The sequence below is a fragment of the Cinclus cinclus genome, chromosome 9, assembly GCF_963662255.1.
Source record: "Cinclus cinclus chromosome 9, bCinCin1.1, whole genome shotgun sequence".
Lineage (NCBI taxonomy): Eukaryota > Metazoa > Chordata > Aves > Passeriformes > Cinclidae > Cinclus > Cinclus cinclus.
Window position 1 is genome coordinate 13,187,287 of NC_085054.1, and position 22,966 is coordinate 13,210,252.

General features: G+C 43.3%; 1 protein-coding gene across 1 annotated transcript in view; it reads right to left on the reverse strand.

Annotated features, from left to right (window-relative positions):
- The window catches only part of LOC134047084 (unconventional myosin-X-like), an 84,225-nt gene that overhangs the window by 12,850 nt on the left and 48,409 nt on the right, over positions 1–22,966 (reverse strand). The window contains exons 24-33 of the mRNA XM_062498010.1: positions 18,722–18,828; positions 14,164–14,469; positions 10,218–10,257; positions 7,954–8,745; positions 5,792–5,915; positions 5,067–5,310; positions 4,210–4,305; positions 2,500–2,593; positions 1,826–1,881; positions 54–196 (exon numbers count right to left, since the gene is read on the reverse strand). Of these exons, the coding sequence (XP_062353994.1) occupies positions 54–196; positions 1,826–1,881; positions 2,500–2,593; positions 4,210–4,305; positions 5,067–5,310; positions 5,792–5,915; positions 7,954–8,745; positions 10,218–10,257; positions 14,164–14,469; positions 18,722–18,828 (2,002 nt within the window). The remainder of the gene's footprint in view (positions 1–53; positions 197–1,825; positions 1,882–2,499; positions 2,594–4,209; positions 4,306–5,066; positions 5,311–5,791; positions 5,916–7,953; positions 8,746–10,217; positions 10,258–14,163; positions 14,470–18,721; positions 18,829–22,966) is intronic.

Below are 22,966 nucleotides of genomic sequence, written 5' to 3' on the forward strand. Positions count from 1 at the left end.
AGATTATAAACAGAAGATGAGTTTCACATGTAATTGCATGTATTTCCTTTCACCTCTCACAAGGAATTCCTGGCCATCGACCTTGGATTCGCCTTTGGGTTTCTGCAGCAGGGAGATCCAGTGATGCATTTCCTCAGGAGTGTCGCTGTTGCAGTGAATCACACGATTGGCTGTGATGATCACAAAAGAATTCGGTCTGCCAGAGAACAAAAGCATTAAAATTAGTCATAGCCATGCAAATAGCTCACAGCACACCCAAAGTCATGTTTTTTATCGCCCCATAAAGACTTTCTGAACACAAACTACAGGAGTGCAGAAATACTTAAGATCGTGTTCAGTAGCTCTGTCAACTGATAAACGCAGGGATCAGCCAAATGAAATTAAGTATCTTTCAAAAGCTACTTCCAGAGACTAGAAAATATTAATTAGCTAATAAGCAGCTGCAAAATGTCCTTGGTTCATTAGCAAAGGACACTGACTGATTGGAATGAGCCAGTGCTTGTACCACTGGGCTGTGCTGGTACAGCCATTCTCCTCATACTTATTAAAACCAGTGATGCAATAACAAAGACAGGTCTCAGTAGGATCAGCTAAAACATGTTAGAGACTTGTTTTAGAAAGGATGAGCTGATCCTGGCAAAGCAGAAGAAAAACTGTTGTGTTGCTCCTGGATGACTTTGTCCTTCTCTTGCAACTGTATCTTACCAACAGAATATTCGCAATTCTGTACAGAATCAATGCTTTACAGGGAAACAAAAAAATAAAGGTATGACCAGTTTCAAGAGGATAGACTCATAAAACTTTGAAAGCAAGACCAGATTTCTGTGAGAAAACAGAGAAATTGAAAAGTAGAATGCAAATATGAAGCAAAAGGTGCAACTGAGCTTGGTTAAAAAAACGCATAAACCTATGGAAGATAAAAATAAGCTACATATTGAAAATAAGCATTCTCCTCAGAATTTATTTAACATTGCTTCCAGCACTGATATTCCAGAAAAGCATACCTCAGCACATACATAACCAAATCTTGACTGTTCAGCTTACTATTTGTTCCTAGTTCTCAATGGTTCAGAGATTAATTATGAAAAGTACAGGCCGAGAGCTGCCTAAAATGTTTTCATCAATGAAATCTTACTTCACTTCTGAAATGCATTTTCTAAACTACTAAAAAAGAAAGTCCTAGCAACCTGTGTCTGAGGCCAGAGTTGTCTCCAGACCACAGAGATAATAACTTAATAGCTAACATTTTACTTCAGCACTGTGGTGAGTGTCTTTGCCCTGGCAGAACCTGTTAATATGTGGGGAGTAATTAAATGTTAACATAAAGTGATATGAAATGTCCCATCATCTCTTCTCTGAAACTAACTAACTAAAGGTCTGTGCTCTGTTGCATTGCAAAGCTATCAAGAATTATACAAATTTCTAAATTCATCCATTATTCTTCCACAATGCTGTTTCTTTCCCCTAAATTTACAAGTTAACTCAAAATTACTCTGCTGAAAAAATGGGAGTGCTGCTTTTGCTGGATATATTTGTTCAGTGTTGGTAATAGATAAAACTATAATTTTCTGGCATTGAGATTATGCTGTTTTCACTTTTAGGAGGTGCAGGAGAAACTTTGACTTGAAGACAATACATATACAGATTTCATGCCTACGAAGTGACATTGGTTGAAACAAGCTGAAGACTTCAGCTATGTTTATTTGTTTGCAGAAAAGGATGCATGAGTTTAAACAAATACAAACCCCCAAGGAAACCTGGACCTATCCACAAAAATATTGTGGGGAGTTTCTGATTTAAGAGACGGTCAGATTGCTGTACCTACCTATCAGGATTGTCTGAGGCACAAACAGAGTCAATAAGTCCAACATCCAAGGTTCCCTGTAGAGTGAAGAAGACACAAATTGCATTTTAGATTACAAGTGTTCTCCTCTGTGAATAGGATTGGAATTGAAACCATTCGTCAGAATTCCAATAGCTTGAGTAGAAATGAGCACACAAGAAAGGCATAAGAGAGTCATCTTTGCTCCCTAAACAGTGTAAGATGTGCAAGGGGCTCCACAGGACTGGAGGAGAAACAGTTACAAGTTTCCAGAGAGTATTATGAAAGTCTGAAAGTTATTAGCTCTTAGTTATTACCCCTGTACTGGCAAAACACTTAAAAACACTGTTCTTCCCAACTGCTATCTTCTGTCTGGAATAACTGTGACCCAGACTAGTCCCATCCAAAGACATTTTATCTGCGTGAGGCAGCCTCCCTCTTCTCCTCCAGCCGAAAAGAACTATCTGTGACCAAGGTGAGCAACCCATAATAAACATCACGTTCCCCACTGCCTACCCTCTTTGCTACCAGCTTTGCTGTCTCTTTATAATTATGAATGTCCAACTTTCTTACACTGCTGAAGAAGGACAGCACTGCATGTGCTGGAAAAACATGCACAAACAGTTAAACACAGAGGGCTCCAAGCATGCCCACAGGCTGGTTGCACAGTAACTCACCACAGCATTCTTTGGATTGGCCTGTTCATCCTGCATTTCCCTCAGCTGCTGTGCTGTAGCACTGTGTACTCGGCTCAGAACATTAAACCAACCGCTGCCAATCAAAACAGAATCAGAGTTAAACTTTCAGTAGTGAAACTGGCTTGAGAACAGGATCAAGCAAACTGGAAAGATGCCACTGGGAAAATTTCTTCATTCACAATTTCCTGAATACTATGTCACAAAATATCTCTTGGGCTGATCATACCAGATTCCAATGTCTTCCTTCCTCCTTATTTATCCATGAAAATTCTGTGCACGTTCTTCAACCCACTGACAGCTGCTCCTGCAAAATCCAGTTTTCCACTTGTTAATCAAGGAACTCTTAAGTAGGCAGTGGCTTTACAGGGAGCCCATGTCAGCAGACTGAGAAGAGCATACAGCACTTGTAAAAACAGAGTTAGTTGGGAATCTTCCTGGAGTAGAGTCCTAGAGACGCCTGGGAGCCTTCTTGATTGGTCTCTCTCTGATCTGCTAATAAACTTGAAAGTCATATGGCAATTAATCATGGGTTTGTTTTATAAGTGAATTTGAAGCAAAGCTTTTTGTCTGCAAAGGGGCTTCTCTTACAGACATATCTGGAGGCTAATTGCTGTTGCAGAAAAAGCAGATTCTTATCTGCAGCTTCCAGTGAGATCAGCAAACATCCATACTTCATGGAGGATTCTCAAACTGGATACTCTGTGGCATCTGCTAATCTGCCCTTTGCTACTGGAAGTGTTGGTGCTTTCTTCTTCCTTAGAACACAGACTGATAGGGCATAGACAGAGGCCACATTTGGTTTACACTCATCCTAACAATTCTGCAGTGTTATCTTAGGGCATGTCTACTGCAGTTGTAGAAGTTCTGGGTTAAGAAGTTACTGTTCCTTCCACTACTGCTCCCTAAATTTGCCCATTTCTTGTCCAAGTGGCTGTTCTTCAGTCTATTTCTGTTAAATTGTATCCAAACACCTTCCTCTTTTCTCTCCTTACACCACAATAATAATATACCCTAAATAACTTCACAGAATCAGTAGATCAGAGAAACAGTTACACTGTTAGGGCTGAGAGAGCAGAAGCCTTGATAAAAGTGGGAAGACACCAGTGGCTGGGGACTTGGCTTTGCACAGCCAGGACAGGTTGTCCAACCTGCCCTTAAACAACTGATTCCCACTGTCTGGCCAGGATGCCAAGAAGGAAGGACATGAGTCACTTGTTTGCTTTGCACTGGGAAGATTTTATCAGATGACACTACAGACTCTGATAAGCTGCAGCCTTTTTTCTGTCTCCTGGATAAAACCCAGCTGCTCTCGCAATCATTTACAGACAACATGAATAGACGTTTTGTTTGATTCAAGATTCCATTAAATAAATAAATCAGCTATTAGATGTTCCAGTTTATATTAAGGTTTGTGTGTCTGCTGAAGTAACCCTTGAATTCAGCATGTTCACAGCCACATGAGAAGCTGGCAGTCCTGTGACTGGCAGATTGAACCACAACCTTGATAGCTGCAACATCAAGTCCCCAAAGCAGGTGTGATATGTCCCAGGAAGCACAAAATTACACTCTGGAACAAATCCCCCTTTTTCTCCAGCAAAAGAGAATTGATTATGTTTCTCAATCTCTCCCATGAGTAGCTGGGTTAGACCTGCACCGAATGAACAGACCTAATAAAACTTCCTGTTGTACCTGGCATCTTCTGGTGACTCTGCAACAATGTGGTAAACTCGGTCTTCTGTCACAATGTCCAAAGCATTCTCCTTTTCATGAATATCCACAATCTCTCTGGAACATAAGAAAGCACAAGAGCCAAAGCTAAAACCCTTTCAACAGAGGCCTGAATTCCATCTGGTCAAGTGTTTTGCATCATACCCTTTGCCACACAGAAGGGAAATCACTGGTTCAGATGGCTTGTAACTCTGACAGAAATACAAAATTCTGCCAATAAACCAGATGTTTAAAAAGATCTGTACAGTTCAAGACCAAAGCTTAAGGCATTACATGGATTTTCAAGACACCAGCAGACTAAATGGAAGAAAAGATAAAGGGAAGCTGATAAGAAGATCTGTTTATGAAGTTGGGTGTGCTGTTCTTTTTGGCACTTTACAGGTCTGCATAATGCTAATAGGTGACCAGTCTGTCCTTTTTACAACAGGAGCTAAGGAACTGACTGTGGCAGCAGAAAGAGCATTCAGGACTCATGAAAAGGCATAGTACATGCTGCCAAATTCAAATCCCGCTGCGAGCTTCATAATACCTCTGTGAAATGCCTGAAGAAGCCAGAAAACAGATGGAGTCTGGGTAGGAGAGAATGCATGGGGTATGTACTTAATTAGCCCTCCCTGGTCTGGCGCCATCCATGGCTTGGAAAGAGCTTCTGCTGGATTATGAAATGCAAGAACTAGATGCTGTCTTTTCCTTTTTTTGTTCCTGATTCTCCAAGCACCATGGGAGATACACAGGCCAGTGAACAGCACCACTGGACCCTTCATTACTAATTTAGAGAGCGAATATCAAGGATCAAGCGGATTTATTTTTGCACTCACTTTGCCCTCCTGATATCAATAGTCCCCTTCAGCTTTTCCTCACTATCATTCTCAAAGTACATGAGCTTGGATTCTCGAAGCACAAACCAGCGGCGTTTCCAGTTGCGGCGGGAAAGCGTTGACATTCCTCCACCTTTTTTGTAGAGCCAGCCTGACTTGAGAGCCTCCTGCTTGGTGCGGAACCACATGAAGGCCTCGTTCTTCAGGACACACCAGCGCCGCCGCCACGGGTTCATGAGACCTCCTGCAAAAGCGAGGGAGCAACGTTTCAGCAGACATGCAACAGGGGCTGTGCTTCCATTCTGATCCTGCCCCTGGGCAGGAGTAGTTGCCACTTCAGTTCCTACATCAAACAAAGGAACTGAAGGAGAGAAACAAAGTTGTGCCTAATTACAAACACAGAAAAAACAGAATAAACTAGTGAAACAAAAGCAAAATAGAGAAATATATGCACTACTCAAGTAGTTTTGTTCTGACTTGTTTTGTAGCTGAGAATGAATCATTTAAGCCCTTACCAAGTAGGCACAGTTAAGTCTCAGTGGCAAAGACATCTCTGACACCCAGCTCCTATCTCTTTATTTGTTGTTTTAAACAAAAGAAGAAGAAAAAAGGAGAATAAAATTGAGACCGAAGAGCAAATAAAGGTGATGATTCTGGACAAACAGAAGAGGAAAGCAGGTTTTCTGGATCCCATCCATCCGTGGTTTTGGCAAAAATCCACTTACCTTTCATGTAGAGGTAACTGTGAAAGTAGGGCGGCCCTGAGCCATTGAAGATAGTGACTCGTCCATTACAAAACTCTTCATCTGTGTCAATGTAAACATCCACTTCTTCTTCACTCTCCAGAAACTAAAGAAAAAGAAGAGATATAGACTACTTTGGTTCTCCTGGTCACAGGAGGAGTGGAGCAATTAACAGGGTTAGAGAAGTCACATGGTCAGAAGGTGCAAAACCACACACAGTCCCTTTGCAATAAAAACACTACGGTAAAAGCAGGGGCTTGACAGCTTATCCATTAATGCCTAAAGCAAGAGCATGGAATTTTCATACCTGAAAGGAGAGCAGTGGACATGGCTAGAAAGCTCCAGTTCACAGTAACAAAACTTCCTGTTTCAAGGCAGAGTCTACCTTGCCAAATTTAATTTGATGGGATTAAGAGAGAATTCTCCAAAATTTTCATTTTTTTTTCATTTTTCAAGTTTTCTGATTTTTCTGGTGGAAAGGCTACAATGCCAGACAAGATAGAACAGTGATTTAACCCTAGCAAGGAAATTACTTGCTTTGGGTTGATTAGGAAAAAAAGCACAGTAGAGGAAAAGTGAGCCCTAAAAACATCAATCTGAATTACTGAAAATAATAGTACTGAATTTACTCATCTCTGCTCTCCAACTAGTTAAAGGCCCTCAACACACAAAAAATAATTTCCTTCACCTTAAATACAATTTCCTTCTATTTGCTTTATTAACATAATACTAGTGAAGGCAGTTCCTTAGACCTTTTCCTTCCTCAAACCACGTGTTGCCTCTTTTAATTTTCCCTTCTGTCTTCTCTCTGTGGCCTTCTTTTATCTCATCCCTGGTCCACTCATTCATTCTCTCCCTCGGTTTAAGTTCCAAAACCCTGGTAGTCCTGGAACAGCAGCTACTGATGGGATCTTGACTCAGCTGTGGTTATCATTTCCTGTGGCTCACACTGTGACAAATTATCAACTGGCTTTTTCATTAGTCTTACTCACTGATGAGCCCAATAAAACCCTCCACTTCTGTGTTTTAAGAAGAATGGCAGAAACCAGCCTAAGCCGTGACAGAATGATTCATGACTTGAAGATTACCCAACATGATCTGTGAGCACCTGCTCACAGAGAAGGTACCTTTACTCAAGCAGATCACATAAAAAATTCTGATGGCTGGCAGCTGACATTAGGGAAATGCAAACAAGACAATCATGCAACTTTTTCAAGAAAGGTCACAATCTGTCATTGGAAAAACATACTGAAGGAAGTAAATTGAGCTCCTAAAAAAAAATTAAAATTCAATAGTTTTTTTTAAAAGATATTTTGCAGTTCAAGCGTCTCTTCTCAGAGACATCATTTATTGGAAGTAATTTTGTGGCTGTCATTGGCTTCACACCTGAACTCCTCACAATCTTATGTGGGTTTTGACATCCTGTCCCAAAAGGGGATTTATCATTGCATTATTATGGAGCTGGCCTGAGAACACTTGTGAAATCCAGACCTAGTGTGGGATCTAAGCTGAGATGCTGAAGTGTGAGGCCAATAGCCCAGCTTTACCAGCCTGTCATTGTCCCTGCTGCAGGAATGAAAATGTTCAGTGATCCTGGCTGTGTGCACCAGGATCCAGCCCAAGCAGCACAGTAATTTCTTCCAGCTTTAGAATAGCTTAACTTGTACATAGCAGCTGAAAAGAAACCCTTTACTCTGAACAGACCTAGAACAAGAGAAGTTTTAGTGATGAAGACAAATCAAACCCCAGCCTTTCCCATTTCCTCTTGTCATTGCACACTGGAACATTAGGCCCCTTCTGTGAAATCTGTCTAAGGTAGAACATACGCCTACAAAGTAAAAGTTGTTTGCTTTCCTTCCTCCTAAAGGGTTTTACGTTAACATACGGCAATGGAAACAATCTAAAATAGGTACACATGTAATAGCCTGTGTGCCAGCAGACACCAAACAATCTTAAACCTGGCCTTCAGCCTATCTACGACTCTTCCCTTTTTTTCAAGCAGATTATTGATATAAGAGAAATTTATATATTATTAACTAATACCCAGGCAAAATTGTAGCAGGCATACAGTAAGAAGGCAGAGATGTTTTAAACATCAACAAAGTCACACTAATGTCCAGAAAGGTGAAGGGAGAGATTCTCACCGAGTCCAGGCTGCCACGGTTGGAGTCCAGGCTGGTACCATGGGAGTGTCTCAGACACTCCTCCTCATTCAGAGGCTCAGCTGAAGCATTACCTGCATCTCCATAGCCATCAAACTCCTCATGGTCGTAGTCAGACTCCACATCTGGGGGGGAGGTATAAATGGGCTCTCCTGCCTCTCCACTGTTACTCCTCTGTGTATCAGAGACAGTGCTATAAACACTTTCTGCTGGGTCAGATAGGGCTCTCTGCTCCTTGGGGCCAGTGGTTCTTTCCACTGGCAGTCCTGAAGCAGGGGCAACCTCTCCCACTTCTCTCTGGAGATGCAAAAGGCTTGTGTTTGCAACTTCCTTTGAGTAGTTACCATTGTTCCTTGTGCCATGCTGATTTGAGACCACCAGACTGGAAGCTGGCCGTCCTTCATCATCGGCATGAAAACCCTCATCCACTTCTTCTTCAGCCAGTGGTGCCACCAGGCTGCAGTCAATGTTCAGTGTCCCCTCACTAGAAAGTGAGTGTTCTAAGTTCTGCACACTTTCATCCAGATTGCCAAAATCCAGCAGCTCCAAGAATTCCTGGGCAACCCTTGATGCCTCTTTTTCCAACCTCTGTATCTCTTCTTCTCGCTGCCGATAGATTTCATTCCTGGTGTCTTCAGAGATGACAGACATGTGATCCTCTTTCTGTTGCTGCAACTTTTCAATCTCCTTCTCCAGTCTTAAGATCTCCTCCATCTGACGTCTCTCTTCTTCTTGCAGGGGAATATCCACCTCCTCAGTGTTTACTGTTTCCACCTTAAAGAATTTAGAACAGTGTTAAAGCACTTTCTTCAACCTGCCTGTGTTCCTTGCCTGGACCTTTCATTCCTCCTGTCTCCTGTGCTTGCCTTGTACTTAGCATCTGCAGAGTGATGACTCCAAGCATCCTGCAATCATTCATGTTGTAAAAGCTAAAGGTAGAACTACTGGATCTTCAGGTACCTCCTTTTTCCCAGCAATCTACCTCCATTATGAATCATACAAAAAAAAGCTCACTGGGTTCAGTGAATTTTTAGAAAAGCCTCTCTATCTGTTGGTCACTGTACACTGCAATTTGGATAAAAGCAGCCTGAAAGTCCATTCTCTCTTTTTGAACTCAGACACATATAGGAGAAAGCAACTATATATGAATACATATATGCATAGACTACTTAAGAACTGAAGATTGCCCAGAAATTCATTAAGAGGTCTGAAAATTTCATTGTTTCCTGAAATGAGGATCTGACCATCAGAATCTGGGGCTGGAAGGGATATTTGCATGAAACAGGACTCCAACCACAGTATCCACTCCAATCACAGCCCAACAAAACTCCACCCAGAATTTCTTGGCATTCTTTGGCATCACTAGATGGCTGATGGCTGACTGCTGAAGACTGGCTTACTCTAGTCTCCACACTGAAGTAACAGGAAATTTCTAGCAGATACGTGATAATTGGAAGACGGAATATACTGGTGATTTTCACTGATGTTTAGGATAAAGCCACCCTCTCTGTCACGGAGGATGTTGAAAACATACACATGAGAGAACAGATATACGCATGAGAAAAAGTAGAAATAAATTCCAATAGGAGTATACTTCCTGATAGAACTTATGACAATGCAGTCAATATATTGGCCCATTTAAGCCTTAATCCTTGATTTCTTTAGTTACCCTGTTGCTTGTTCTCTACCTGACTCTTACTTGAGGATGAATGCATTTTCTATGCTTCTAATCTCTCCTGAACACAGGTGGTCTGAAACTGGGGAGCAAGTGGTATGGGAAAAAACCCAATGAAATACACAGCCATTTTCACACACCTCAGGGTAGGTGGTCTGCTCTTTGGTATGTTAGATCAGCTACAAGGGATTTATTTTAGCCATGGCATCAGTTGGCTGCACTCTCACTTTGGCTGTTACAGGCAACAATCCAGCAAAACAGACTGTGTCACAGCACAGCACATCACAAGGTAATCTAACAAGCTCAAGCAGTGGAGATAAAAATAGGATGCTGCATGTTCAATACAGAAATTTTCAAATAGAACCAATGCAAACTCATACAAGAGCCTTGAAAAAAGCCCTACCTTGTTAACTCTGTGCACTTCTGCCACAACTAAACACCTGCAGGTTTTGAGTGAAGAAAGCCCATTTTTTAAGTTGCAGTATCAGTATGCAGGCAAAGTGCAGGCAATGAAGGACTCTTCACAGATATTCACAAGAAAACATGTGAAAAGAACAACTGTTAAACTTACCTGGGCCACCGGCAGTAGTGCATTCAGGTCCTCCTTTTCTCTGTCAAAAAACAAGACATAAGAGTCAGAGACAGACCCAGTTCTCCTGCATGAGGTTTTCAGAATTACATGGACACATCATCTCTCCGCGGATAAGGTTAAAATGAGGTACTTGCTGTAAGACTGATTTAAAAGCTTTTGCAATTTAGTAAAAATCCAATCCAATGTGGTTGGCATGACCTTTGTGGATGTAACAGATTTTCCCCACGCACTTAACTTTCAGATCAATTAGGAGATTGGATTAGCTAGAACACACCAGGAAAGACGTTGGAAACAGTGACAGAAGACTCATGATAAATGTAAACAGAATCTTCTGAAGAACTATAAATCTGTGAATATTGAGGTTGTACCTGTGTAATTGACAGATACCAGGAAACTGTGTTCATTTTTTAAAAACAGCATTATTGCAGCACCAGCATTGAATTTGTGTTTTGCTTTGCTTCTACTGTATTAAAGCCCAAATTCACGTAACTTCTCAGTGGCCTGCAAAATCCAGCTTATTAGTGAAGACTGTAAGAGTCAGAGTTTGTTAGTAAACATGAGCAGAGAAAAAAAACAAAACAAAAACTCTCCCACGGTGTTGCAGCTCTGCCCAGATCAAAAAGGTTGCATTCAAAGCAAAGCTATCACTATGGCCAGTATCTCCAGAGCAAGTATGCTACAAGCAACTGAACCAGCAGACAGACAAATGCCAGGGTCATGCTTAGGGACCAGAAAAAAGATGCTGCTGGATGGAAGAAAGCTATCATTGCTAGTAGTGACTTTCAAATCTGTAATTCAACCCCTGGGAGAACACAAGAGCAATGATATTTATTTCCCAAGCCTTGCAGATTTTCCCAGACAAATTCTAAACTGAAGGTGCAAGTCACAAAATCCTTAAAGCTCTCACTCTTGTGTTCACTCTCTCAAAAAAAAAAAAAAAATCCAGGAAATACTTGCAAATGAAAGCTGACATAGTGAGTTCCAGATGGTTCCAACTTTACTGAAAGATTCCCCAGCAGTCACCATGTGTTAAACAACTACCTTAAAAGAGTGCACAAAAGCACAGCCGCTTTAAAACAAATTAGGAATACCACCTATAATCTACATACCAATTCCTGCAACTGTTCCTCACAGTTTTTAAACCATTTGGTTTTAAACCACGGGTATTTCTCCCTGCTTTCCAGTCCTCATCAACTGATCTGCACTCTTCCTGAAACATGATACCCAAAAGTAGGGACAGTATTCCAACTGATGGGTACAAAAGCATCACCCCATCTTGCAGAAACAATTCTGTTCCTAGACAGCATTTGCTTTCTCCTCTCACACAGCACAACAATGGGGACATATTCAACTTAGCCTCCAGACCCTCCTCCTGATGTTGAAGAAAGAATTCTCCTCCACTCCCTGTGCATTTGATTATTCCTAACTGTAAATCTGCATATGTCTGTACCAAAAGTTACCCTGTTTTTCAGATCCTTTAACCTGTCAAAATTATCTGAACTGTAATCCTAGGCCAAATGCCTACAGCCCCTCAGCAGATGGTTTTATCTGTGAATTTAATAAGGATGTTCATATTTCCTCATCCAAATTCTTACGAAAACATTGCACAAGTACCATATCCAGCACAGATCATGGAAAAATCCCACTCAAGAGTTCTCTTCTATTTAAAAAGAAACTACTGTTGTTTATTAATTAAATGCAGTAAAATCACAAATCCTAATCTTGGTCCATATATTTTTTTTCCAAAGCAAATTTCTTTTAGCACACCTTAGAGTATTGTCATAACATATCAAAGCCCTTACCTACCTTTTACCTACTCAAAGTCAAGTTACTTATCCTGCAGGGCTTTTCCTTGCTTTTCCTTGTCCACAAGACATGCCATACAATAACCCAGAAGGAAAAAAGTATCTCTAATGCTGTTTGTTCTTCAGAAATGTGTACTGGCTGGATTCCTTTATCAAGCATTTACAACTGTTTGATCATTTGTTTCAGTATCTTCCTGAAATTAAGGTCAGGCTGACTGGTCCACAGTTTCCTTATTCTTACTTTCTCTATTTTAAAAGGGGGTCATAAATGTTTTGGCATTTCCATCCACAAAAGAGAAGAAAGAAAATAGCTACTGTTTTGAACTGCTTTAGCTAGTTCTTGAAGTACCCAAACATTATCTTCATCAAATCCCCACACCTTCTTTATAATTTGTAATACGATTTATCTGAGCATTTTCTAGCCTTTTATTTCCATGACATGTTCTGAATTCTTGTACATCCTTTCTAATCATATTTAATATCCAACAGTTAAGCTTTTGGGGAAGATAGAAATAGCATCAAATACCTCATTTTTCTCAACGTTATTATTTTTTTCCTGTTGAATGTTAGACCAAATTGTTCCTTATCTCCCCTCTGCTAACAGTGTATGCACAATAATTGCATGCTAACTTCTAGTTCATTACAGCTCAAACTGCACCTAGATCCTTCTGGTTTTGTCTCTACACTTCTGTTGGGGTTTTCTGCTTGTTCAGTAGATTAGCTGATTTGCAATTTCTATGGACTTCCACCTCATTTTTTAGGTCAAATGGATGCACAGAAGTTAGCCAAGTTGGTCTGCTAGTACCATCCTGGCTACTCACCCAGATGCCATTTAACATTAATGAGAAAATGAAAATGAAATGAGTTTGCCTGACTCCTAGAAACACTGACACTTCTCCGCCATGATACTGGGTGAACACATCCCTCATGCTCTGGGAACTAGAGGGCAAAAACACTCTACAGCCAATGAAAGACAGGTCCTTCCTTGTATTACAGAATCAAACGCTGAGTTGGAAGAGACCCATCATGATCATCGAGTCCAGCTCCTGGCCTCATGCATGGCACCCCAAGAGTCCCACCACATGCCCAAAAGTATTGCTGAAATGCTTCCTGAACTCTGCCAGGCTTGGTGCTGTGACCACTTCTTTGGGGAGTCTGTTCCAGGGCTGACAACCCTCTGGGTGAAAAACCTTTTCCTGATACCCAATCTAAATATTCCCCAACTCAGCTTCCTGCCATTTCCTTGAGTCCTGTCACTGGGCACAAAAGTGAAGAGATCAGAGCCTTCTCCTCCTCTTCTCCTGGTGAGAATGTTGAAGACCTCAGTGAGGTCTTCCCTCAGTCTCCTCTTCTCCAGGCTGAACAGATCAAGTGACCTCAGCCACTCCTCACATGGCTCCTCTCCTTTGGAAACTCTCTAATAGCTAAATGTCTTTTTTATATTCTGGTGCCCAAAACTGCACACAGGACTCAAAGTTAGTGCTTCTAACTTTAGAATGTTCTGATACTTGCCACACAGTCTGATGAGATTCCCCCTTTGGAAAAGTACATAACAAAAGCCTAGAAGAACTAGAAGAAAAGTGAAATATCACACAATTACATGTTGAAATTTATATAATAATAAACCCAGCAGAGTCCAGCAGGTGCAGCAAGCAGCAGTGCTGACCCCACACACAGCAGCACTTCTCATCTGCCATGACAGCTGCTGGGGAAACTCCTTCATTCCCGTGGGGGTTTCCTGCCATCCTTCCCCATTGTCTCCTGATGGCACAGTCACCTGCAGAGGCTGTCACCTTGAGGCTGGCCTGATGCCATTTTCCCTTTGACTCCCTGTGTCAAAGGCACCATCTTGGAAAGGGTTATTTCCACCATTCTGGGTTTCAATTTGTTCTCAGTGAGCTTGTGAGATTTAGCAATTTTGTATATAGCGATTATTTACTGTTGTTTTATGCCTGTTGCGGTTTCACTTGTTAGTAAACTTATTTTTCCACTTACAGGTACTTGTACTCACTCCTTATTGGAGGAAAGGACTGGTTAAAACAAAGGGGGAGAACTCATTTTAGAATGTTCCCCTATAAATTGTCTAAAACCAAGACCGAACGCAAGATACCATCTTGTACCTTTCCTTCACCTCTTCCTCTTCCTGTTTCCTCCTACGCTCCTCCTCTTCTTGCCATTGTCTTTCCTCTTCCTCTCTTCTGATCTGCTCTTCCTCCTCCTGCCTCCTCCTCTCCTCCTCTTCCTGCTTCCTCCGGAGTTCCTGCTGCAGCAGGTGCTGGTAGAGGCTGCGAGCCAGGCGGCCACGCCAGTGCTTCTGCAGGGTCACCGCGGAGGCCTTCAGGCGCAGCAGGCTCTTCTTCCAGAAGTATGCTCGGTAGTTCTTTTGGATTATAACAACACTGGATAGCACCTTCTGATACTTCTTCCTAAAAACAGAACCACACACTTAACGCACCATGAAGTCATACGTGCTCTGCATTTCTCCTGCCCTTGCATACTGGCCACATCCACAGAAAAGTCCTTTTCGAAAAACGTAGTCCAGAAGTGACATGATTACTACCTGTAAATCATATTCACCTCGCTCTTCTCCCTCCTAAATCTAACACTAGTTGGCTTCAACAGGCACCTACTTTTGTGAAGACTTTCAGACGATAAGGGAGAGATACTTGGCACATGGAAAGGGAAGGTCCTCTGGCTCAAAGTGTCCTAGCATTGCACATAAACACATTCACTGTGCAGTGAGCGTAACCATTCAGTATGGATTTATTATAATAGAAATGTACAAATGGCCTTACCATATGAGAACAAATATTGCTCCATCTCTAAAGTGGTCAAAAGCAGATTACACCAGGAAAAGCAAAAGCAGTGGAAAAAATAGACTTGGTCACGTTAATTTCACACTGTTTGGGAGAAAACACACTGATACTACAATGTTGATGGCTGAATGAAACATTGTAACAGGTTCACATAAACAAATACTTCCATTACAGGACATTTTGCCTAAACAAGAATCATAGAGCATCTTGAGTTGCAGGGGACCCACAAGGATCATCAATTATATCAAAATCAAATTTACAGCACTTTAAGAACAGGATAGGGCCCCAAAACACAACAATCATCATTAAGTATTTCTGTAGTCTAGTAAAGATGTAGAAAAGTCAGGTTTTTCCTCTGCATTAATGACTATTTTTATCAAGGACATGAAAAAAAGTTCCTAGTAGTAGTTTGCACATAACACACAAACTGGGCAAACAACAAGTTACCCTTACACAGTAATCTGGATAAATTTGTAAGCTAGGTTCAAGCAAACATTAAACAATCCAAAAGAGCCAATCATAAGGTTTTGTATTGAAGAATCAAAGGCCAAACACAACTGATGTGGGACTGTGCTGGGAAGCAGCAAGTCAAAACTGGATTTTTGGGCCCCAGATCATCACACAGAGGCAAACTCCCACCACAAGGCTACAGAAAAAATACTACTGGAATTCTTACACTTGTAAGCAGAAATACTGTTGTATAGAATACTGCTTTTATCCTGTGTTCTGTGCTAGCACCCCCATTTCAAGAACAATGTTACAGCTTCAAGTGATTTCTGAGGAAGCAGGATTGGAACCAGAAATTCAGGCTTACAGAATGAGAGCGATTGCTCCATGCAGGACCTTAAGAAATAGAAAAGCCTAAGGACAGGCTTTACTCCAGTTAAAGTATCTACATTTCTGTTTTTCCAACAGGGGCCATAAGATTTAACCAACCTGAAGCTGGTATCTATTAAGGCTGAAAATAAGCAGACATTTTTTTAAGTAATTCAATATATTTACACACCTTAGTATCTTGCACTGGGGGAAGCAACCATTGGTACTAGTCAAATCAAAACCTTCTTTAATCCAAACCAGAATGACACAGAGAGAAATTCTATGGGGCTGTTACACAGGATCTTGGGCCAGCAGGCTACAGTAATCCTTGAGGTTTTACAGCCCTAGAAAGCACACTGGAAATAGCACTATATTCTCATATAAACTTCCCAGAGACCTTCTGCAACACCCTGAGGAAAAGACACGCCTTAAAACCCCTGTCCTGCCAATGAAATTCCTTTCAAATGGTAACAGGGACCCATGCTGACAGCTTGCCACCTCCCTGCACATCAGACACATCAGCCCAGAGAGGGATGCTAATAGCAATAGTGCGCAGAGGTCATGCTCTTTTCCTCAAGTATTAAGTCAAAGGGAGGAAGCACAGAGAAAAGGAAAAGCAAGAAGTGATAAGAAGTAGGTGGTTTTAGGTTAATTACTCCTGGGCTGCAGTCCCCTCATCCCAACTCCTTCTGTCCACCCTGTGTCCTGCACTTGGGGTGTGAACAGCTGCACATGCACACTCTGCCAAGGCAGACCAAGTGCATCAAAAAGGGTACTCTGACTTCTGCAAAATGCATCTGCCAGAAATTCTCTCAAGTGCAACATGTGCCAAGCCCTGCCCAGCTCTAGGCCAGCTCTGCCTGCTAATCTGCCAGGCTGAAGTGCCCCCTCATTCCTCATGACCACAGCCAAGCTTGCAGATGCCCTTCAGCTGGAATTGCTGCTCACAGGCTGTGAATTTAATTTCCCTTGTTCAAGCTCCCACTCACCCTTCTGCACCGGCCAAAGGAGTTCAACGTGCAGACCAAGCGAAGGGGTTGGGAGACCACCTGACCATGTATCACACCAGAGAAGGCAGGCAGGCTGCAAGACTCCAATGCTGTCTTTGAAATTTACTTAATTATTCTGTCAATGACCTGTAGTTAGCAGTTATGCCTCCAAGGACTAGAGATCACAGGATTATGGAGCAATTTGCTACTGTCTTCTTCCCATGAGCAACACAGTCCTGAAGAAACCAGGGGTACAGCCAGATTCCTACATGGATCCTGCACTATGTGGGTTTTAGCTGGTGAAGCTGCTACCCGCATCTCAGAGCTCCAGAGATTAGCTACGTAAGAATGGGGTCATTTCAATGGGCTTGACTTTCTTGTCTCACATTTTAGTGATTGGAGATACTAGGTTGCATAGGCTGCAGAGAATGAGAGCAAAGAAAATCTGGTTCTCCAGGCTCACAGAACAAGTTCACGAAGGGGGAGAAACCAGTAAAATCCTTCCTTTGCCAGTCTACTTTGCATGAGACCAAACAAATTTAAATATGCTTACACTTGCAAAACTAACAGAAATGGTATCAAGTTTAAGGCAGCACATAATGGTATTCCTGCCTAACTTTGCACAGACCATTCAGCACTTGCCCAAATGAACTCCCGCCTGCTGGACTTCTTTTAGTACAGGTGCAGTGCAACTGGAAACTCTCTTCACAGAAGATTTTACAGACCCCTTTTCCAGCTCTTCTTTACTCCCTGCTCTCCTCCCCTGCGATGTCCCGTTACTTCCAGCTGCTTGTGAAGATTTACACTCTGGCTGCAGAAGCACAGCTTGTCCTTAAGGATGAGACTTATAACAGCAACATGTGGGATGAGGAATTCAGAAGTGTGGAGGCTGAAGGACCACAAGATTTCTAACCAAGAGGAACACTGCTGCCACACAGTCTCCATCACAGCCCTGCAGGGCAGCAGCTTCCTTACCAGGGACTCAGAAAAGCAGTAATCCTGTATGCCTGCAGTGATGTTTCCCAGCAAATCAATTTTCCTGTGCTAATCCCAACCCCTCTCTCCAAATGCTAGACACAAAGTAAAAGAGAGCAGAGGCCTTGACACAAAGAACTTGCAATCTCATGTACAAACAATAGAGCGAGCTCATTTGTCTTCCTACAGGGAAATAAATAAATTAATAAAAGCCCCAGAGACCAAATGTGTATTTTGCTGATATTCCACACTGGCAAGGCAGGGTACAACCCTTGCACACATTTCCCAATGCAAAAGGAACTACCTGGTGTAACTGGAGCTCTAAGAAGAGTGCCTGCTGAAAAGAGCTCTGCTGGCCAGGGATTTCACCTCCTCACAACCCTGACTGACAGGTGTCTGGAGCAAAGACCAGCCAGGAAAGAGCATCGTACTGGGATTAAGCGTGCATACCACAGCCATTAAGGAGTCAGCTGTTGCACTGACTTCGAGGGGCAGAGGAGGGGTGGTTTGTCTGCAGTTGGTTCTCCCAAACCTTCTCTGGTCAGGTGCAAAAGGGAGAGGCAAGAGGAGATTACTATTGCAGAGCTGGCCAAAAACCAATTCTGAAGAGTTAATTAAATGGAGAGGGAGATCACGAGGCAAACAGGCAGGGCGAGGAAAGAGGGTGAGCAAAGGCAGAACTGCAAGTGAGGAAGAAGCAATTGGCAGGGGGAGCAGAAAACAGTTGACAGGCACGAGGAAAAGGAGGGGACCCAAAGCGTAGGTGGGGCCCAGCCAGGAGAGCCCTGAAGGCAAGGAAAAGTGTCATCAGAGGCAAGCACTGGGTACAGAAGTCCACGGGAAGCCCGCTGAGCAGCGTTGAGGGAAGGTGCAAACGTGCGCATAACTGAAAAAGAGGTGCCAAAAGCGCAGGAAGGTTTCAGCAGGGCTGATGCTAGCAGGGAGGGCAGATTCTGCAACTCTCCCTTAGAACACAGGAGGGGAAGACGGGACGGATGCTAGGGGACTAGAAAGCGAAGCAGGGTGTCGGGGCAACCCAGGCACGCAAGCACAGGGATGGTGGGGCAGCCCCCAGCACTGACCTTGCCATGTAGCCCAAGACGTGGGCCCGGATGACTACTGCTGCTTTCCTCAACTCCTCTTCCCGATCCTTCTCCAGCTTCTGCTCAAGAGCTTCCTTCAGGAAAACCTGACGCCACGGGGAGGAGTTTCAGTAAACACAAAGAGAGGAAAGAAGTCAGTCCCCGGGAGAGCGGCCGGTTCCATCCCGGGTGAGCGGCGCGGAGAGCGCTCCGTGCCCGGGCGGCTGCGCTGCCTCGGCCGCCGCCCCCGCGCTGCCCCGGCGCTGCCCCACGGCGCCCGCACTCCGAGCGCCGCCAAAACTTCTGCAGCGGCGAGAGCCAAACTCCGTGCCCAACCCCCGCCGCCCTCACTCTGTGGTCAAGACTTAAAAGAGAGAGGGAGGGAGGGAGCGGAGGAAGGAGGGAAAGAGGAGGGAGGAGGAGAGCCCAAGTTTGCGCCTGTGATTAACTCTTTCCCAGCTGACAGCTTTCCCGGCACAGTCCGGTACCTCCCTGCAGCAGGCACTGGGATCTACTTAGGTGATTAAATATTTTGCAAAGAAACTCCTCCGCGTTTCAAGGAAAGGGAGGAACTTTTAAGATTTCTAGACTCCAGGAAGTCACCTCAACAGCAACATTAATGGGAGGCAGGCGGAAAGCCCAAAAGCCCAGATGAGGCACAAAGCTGCTCATACTCTGAGCCCACCGGTTCTGAAGCCCTCCACCGACCTCCAGAAACCCTGGGGTGAGATGCTTCCGTGCTGGAGAGGTTCGACAGTGGAGCTAGCGCTAGGGTAACTGAGCTCTGACGATAGAACTCTCCAATTATTAGTGGCACGTCAGTGGCCAGTATTTTAATACTCGGGCATCTTTCACCACCTGTATTTACATCTTCTGCTCCGTGCTAAATGCTTGTGAAGAATGCAGGTGCTATGTCAAAGAAAAAAGAACTGAGATACAAGCAAGATATGCCATGTTTACAGGAATTGTGCTGACATACCTAAGCAATGCTAAATCAGCTGGCTTGCATTAGGTTAGCACAGGATTCAGCACAAATTCCTGAAATAAATGCACTGCTTTTTGAGATGGATTGCAGCCTGCATGGAGCTCCACGGTGCAGTGGGTACACTGCTAGCAGTACCTAGACTAGAATAAGCTGATAAGATATGTCCATACAAGCTGCAGTCACAGCAGCAAGTGCCATATGGCTATGCTTGTGTGACCTGCTGCCTGGCATTGGATAGATCCCTGCCAGGGCCAAGCAGCAGGACTGGCTACACTAGGGACGTGCAGCCCCACTTGTTAAAGCACTGCCATGTACACAGGATGTGAGCTGATATTAATCAATCTGCAGAACTCAGAACCACATTAATCAGTAGAAAGTCCTTACAAATGTACTGGATCCATGTGATTGTGCTGAGAGGCCAGAGATTTGAACAGTCATTTAGTCCAGTGCTCTGCACAAACTCTCCTCTTTCCCACTTTTCTCCCCTTTATATCTCTCCATACCATCCTCTCCATCACTGCTTTTGGCCTCATCCCTCAAGGCTCTTCCTTCCCCCTGCAATGACCATTGTGTACTGACACCTCTCCCTGAGTTATTACCCATTGCCAGTGGCTTTCCTGGACTTGAATTTCTCCTGGGGAGCAGTTTCCATTAAGAAAGGAGCTGTTTTGTAATGACTAAGTAACCATGGGTAGCCTGAAAAGAAGCTTCATTATCAAGGTACTGCCAACCATGAAGCTGGCATCCTTCCCTGCAAGTTGTACATCCACTCCCTCTGTCAACTCAACAATCTTTTAAAGATTTTTCTGAGGTAGGGATTGCTCTTTCCATTACATTCCTGAACCAAGCAGCAGTCACCCATTTCAAGAATGCAACCAGCAAAACACTGTCTCGGTCCATTATCTTCATCAAATTGCAAAAATACTCAGGCCATCAGTATTTCCCTAGCAAGCACAGTCTTTGCTGAGCCAGACCAGTTAAAGGGGGGGAAACTTCAGGGCATGCAGAGTTCCATGAGACCCAACCCTAATCCTACAGGATTACAGGATCTATATATGCTCGGGTGAGGGGTTAATCTCAAAAAGACATAACAATATCTAGTTATAAACTGTTGGCATTTTGAAGGTTTGGAGGTCTTCTTTAGACTCCACTAGATGACAAGGAAGAATAACATGCATTTCAAGTCCAGAAGTACTTTTGATGCTTTGTGGAAATAAACTGGAAAGTGGCTGTTTCTCTGTCATCATTCACAGTCATTTTCTGAAAACATGAGATTGTTTTCATCTGAGAAAAGAATGATTGAACAAAACATACCAGGTTATCATTCTGCTCATACTAGACACTGGCCATGTTTTAAACCACAGTGCATCACCACAGTGTTCCTCACACAACCTCAAAGCCTGCATGCACCATCAGCGTGACAGTGAACACGGTGAGGTTTCAAAGACATCAACAGACACAAATGTAACTGCTTGGGCACCCATGTGTTCATAAGTAGGATCATATGATTCTTGGGGACAACACTGGGAAAAAGCAGGAAGTGGGTCACTGTGACCTGGATGCCAAACAGCGTACAGCAACCTCCTCCTTCAAACAGGCCCTGCAAACCAGCAGGTTGATATGGGGAAATAAATGCCTTCAGATAGCAAAGGTTACTGTACTAAACCACTGTAGGAAATCTGTGTTGTGGGTATGGGCAAGTATGGCAGAAGGCCCAGGTGCACTGAAGAAAGGGTCATGAAAGCTTCTGCTCCATCCCAGCACATCTCCGGTGAAGGCAAAGGCACCTTAGCACAATCTCTCTCATCATCATACTGCTTGTTTGCAACCAAGCCCTCAACTCTGCCATACCACCAGATAAAACCTGCATTGCATACAGTAATGCCTCTTATAAACATTAATTTGACAATTGCCAGGAGAGCAGCTGCTCTATTCTTAATGAAAAACACAAAGATCATCCTGCCCTTCCTCCTGTGTTTCCTTTCCCAAGCTTCACAATCCCCTGCACTAATTCACAGAGTCTTTTCCTTCCTCCTCCAAACAATTGCTAGGGATATAATTATCCTTCCATTCATCTTGCAGGAAGTATTCCCCTTTCTATAAGCCTTGCTCTTCACCCACCCCTTATACTTCTTCCTAGGTTACATCCCCATGGGGATGTCACACCTTTTTCAGTAGCTACTCCTGACTAAGCCAAGATTAGTTCTGGGAATACCAACCTGAGCACCCAGAGCTGCACCTGTAGCAGCAGAAGTGGCAGTAAGGCCATGCAGGGGATTTCCTTTTCAGGACAATGACCTATGCTCTATTCCCCTTGGCTGGTAGCTTCACTTCACCTTTACTTGAAAGACTCTGGAAAAATTAGGGCTCTTTTCTCCATCAACCCAAGTTTTCCAGGCCTTATGTTACCCTAGCACCAGCTGAAACATGAATGCAGACAAAGCAGTCTGTAATGCAAGACATAACAGCTGGATCCAGACAGCAGGGAAGGTGCTACCAGGAAGCACCACTGCTCTGCAAGGCCTCACCTTAGCATCTGCTTTCTTAGGGACAGGCTTTCTGGAGGCACTGTCACAAAGCTGAGTTGCAAAGTGGTCTCCAATGGAGGAATGAAATAGCTTTGCATGGGAAAGAATGCCATGAAACCTATCTGAAAAAAGAAATGGCAGGGTAATACACCTTGGAACGACAACACCTTGGAGCAGCCAGGGGCTGGCCAGCCATTCAGCATGGCAGCAAGTGTGGAACATTCCAGGACAGCCTTGGAGTGATCCATTCTTTCAATAAATAGAACTGCTCCCCTTGACCAGGACACACATCTCTAATACAAACCATGCCCCATATAAAGTAACTTCTAAAACCAAACAAGATAGCTCAACTGCTTCCCAGCTCCAGTGAACTTTCCTTCTCAGGCATAAAGAATACAAATATTGCCTCTCTTAATCATTTCTTTCATTCTTTCCACAATATTCAGATTCACAGCAACCAGCATCCAAGCAAAGAGACTGCAGTTTACCAACATGCCACATACAGCACTTCAGTCAAGTTTTAGATAACATGACACAATCGTTAAAAAATAAATACATTAGACTATATCCAGAGTTTTGACAAAAAACACACACATTTTCTTTGCCACAATTACCACACATATTGGGGTTTTTCCAAATAATTTGTGCAGGTCAAGGAGTGAGTGAAAACAGACAGATGGACTGACTCCTCCATGATGCACAATGGGGACTGAAGAGAAGAGGGATCTATAG